This window comes from Mus pahari, chromosome 14, assembly GCF_900095145.1.
Source record: "Mus pahari chromosome 14, PAHARI_EIJ_v1.1, whole genome shotgun sequence".
In the NCBI taxonomy this organism is placed as follows: Eukaryota; Metazoa; Chordata; class Mammalia; order Rodentia; family Muridae; genus Mus; species Mus pahari.
This window is the reverse complement of record NC_034603.1, coordinates 18663461-18665951: the sequence shown is the minus strand read 5'-3', so window position 1 is coordinate 18665951 and position 2491 is coordinate 18663461. Positions and strand designations below refer to the sequence as shown.

At 47.5% G+C, this 2491-nt stretch overlaps 1 protein-coding gene across 3 annotated transcripts in view; it reads left to right on the top strand.

Annotated features, from left to right (window-relative positions):
* The window catches only part of Rufy1 (RUN and FYVE domain containing 1), a 42140-nt gene that overhangs the window by 15200 nt on the left and 24449 nt on the right, over positions 1-2491 (top strand). For all 3 annotated transcript variants that reach the window (XM_029546263.1, XM_029546264.1, XM_021211740.2), the window contains exons 6-7: positions 215-276; positions 1698-1763. In XM_029546263.1, the coding sequence (XP_029402123.1) occupies positions 215-276; positions 1698-1763 (128 nt within the window). The remainder of the gene's footprint in view (positions 1-214; positions 277-1697; positions 1764-2491) is intronic.

Genomic DNA, 2491 nt, shown 5'->3' with positions numbered 1-2491 from the left:
CTCCCTCCCTCCCTCCCTCCTTACCTCCTTCCCTCCTTCCCTCCCTCTCCTCTGTTTTAAAATTACTTAGTACACCCAAACCTATAAATGCCCCATCCTCCTTTGGATGCACACACAGTTGTGGAGTGGCCATCATGAATTTCAAGGCTTACAGGGTTTGTGGGGATGAGCACCACCACGTTTGATCTAAGCTTGTGCCCTCTATTTCAATCAGGTCGGAGTGATTGACTTCTCCCTCTATCTGAAGGATGTACAGGATCTTGACAGCGGCAGAGAGTGAGTAATGAGCTGCTTGCAGCCCCTCACCAGCTGGTGACACGGGCTTGGGTTTGCTTTGCAACTTTAGCTTTGTTTAGTTAATTTAGTTACAGAGGTGAGTCTGGTGGCATCCTCTCTCTTTCAGGAGTTGCTCTCAGAATAGAGCATGTGCGTGTGAAGTTCCACACACCCCCCCCCCTTTTTTTTTCCAAGACAAGGTTTCTCTGTGTAGCTCTTGCTGTCCTGGAGCTCACTCTGTAGACCAGGCTGGCCTCGAACTCAGAAATCTGCCTGCCTCTGCCTCCCGAGTGCTAGGATTAAAGGCGTGCACCACCATGCCCGGCTGGAAGTTCACCTTTTATACCATCTCCCTTGCCCATCGCAGTCCCCCTCACCACAGGAAGCTGCTATGGTCACTTCTTTCTAAGCCATGTGGGGTGTGTGTGTGTGGTGTAGCACATGGGTGGATGCATATTCCACTGCACACATATGGAGGTCAAAAGACAATTGCGTGGAGCTGGTTCTCTCTGACCACCTTCATGTGGGTTCTGGGAATTATACTCAGGTCATCCGACCTGCATGGCAAGGACTTTACCCACTGAACCACTGCATAAGACTCCAGTTTTATTTTTTATTTATTTTTTATTTTTATTTTTATTTTTTTATTAACTGCCCAAAACATCTTGAGATTTTTCTACCAATAATGGGCACGGCCCCATTGACATGAGCTACATATATAGAGGTGTGTGTTCAGGAGTGACAGGAAGGTCAGTGAGATGGCTCCGTGCGCACACACACAACACACACACACACACACACACACACACACACGATTTACAGAAAGAAAGAGCCAGAGAGATGGCTCAGTGGTTAAGTTGCTACTCTTATACAGAGCCCACATCAGGTGGCTCACAGCTGTTTGTAACTCCAGTCCCACGAAATCTGACACACTCTATGTCTTCCGAGGGTATTTGCATATATGGTGTGCATACTGACAAACAGGAGAACACATATAAGCAAAAATTGTAAATGGTTGGAATTTAAAAAAAGAAAAGAAATCAGTCAGTCAGAGGGAAAGCTCAACTGTGAAATGTTGAGGGCTTTTTCACTCTAACTTGTTCTACTGTGTTCTGAAAGCCTTTGTTTCCTCAAGAGCACATCCCCTTTCTTTCAGTACAGTAAGACCCAGAGCCATGTGTGTGGTGGCAGTCATGTTCGCTATGCACAGATGCCCATGGCTTTCTGTCCTCCCCACTGAGACACAGGCGGTCAGGGGGACCTGTCCTCAAGCCTTGCTGCTGTGTCAGGCAAGCCGTGCTGTTTACTCCATGGTGGCTCTGCCAGTCTCTCAGTTTCTGAAGATCGGGATGGCTGTACACAGGCTATACATAGACAGTTTGACATGAGTCTAAGGTCTTCTCTTTGTGCTCTTCTCATAGGCATGAAAGAATTACCGATGTCCTTGATCAGAAAAATTATGTGGAGGAACTTAACCGACACTTAAGGTAAGGCTCGCTCCTTGCCCGTGCCAGTTGTTCTGTCAGGTGCCACAGACCTTTGCAGAGGTCTACAGTTTTAACTGTTATGATTACAGTTTGTCTAAACGGAGAGACAAGTTGTAACCATTCAAGCCACATTTGTGTGTCCAGCCTCAGAGAGGACCCCTCCCTGATGAACAGCTTTGGGAAGACCTGGGGCTTTGTTCTGTGCTGTTGTACAGCACAGAGATATAAATACACAGAACCTGGAGCTCTGCCCCTACTCCACAGCCTTCGGAAAGGGAACAAGTGAAATAATATGAGAAATGAAGGAAGAGGTTGGCAGTTCTCAACCTTCCTAACACTGTGACCCTTTAATAGAGTTCCTCATGCTGTGCTGACCCCCAGCCATAAAATTATTTCATTGCTACCTGATAACTGTAATTTTGCTACTGTTATTAATCATGATGGCAATGTTTTGGGAGCTAGAGGTCTGCCAAAGAGGTCATGACCCACAGGTTGAACCAGTGAGCTAGAGTCCTGGCTCAGCAGTTAGGAAGGTATAGTGTGCTTCCAGAGTTGTCCCCAGTACCCGCGTCAGGCAGCTCTCAACTGCCTGCAGCTGCAGCTCCACAGGGAGCTATCACCTCTGGCCTCCGGGCACCTGCACGCGCGCACACACACACACACACACACACACACACACACATACACATACATACACACACACACATACACATACATACACACACACA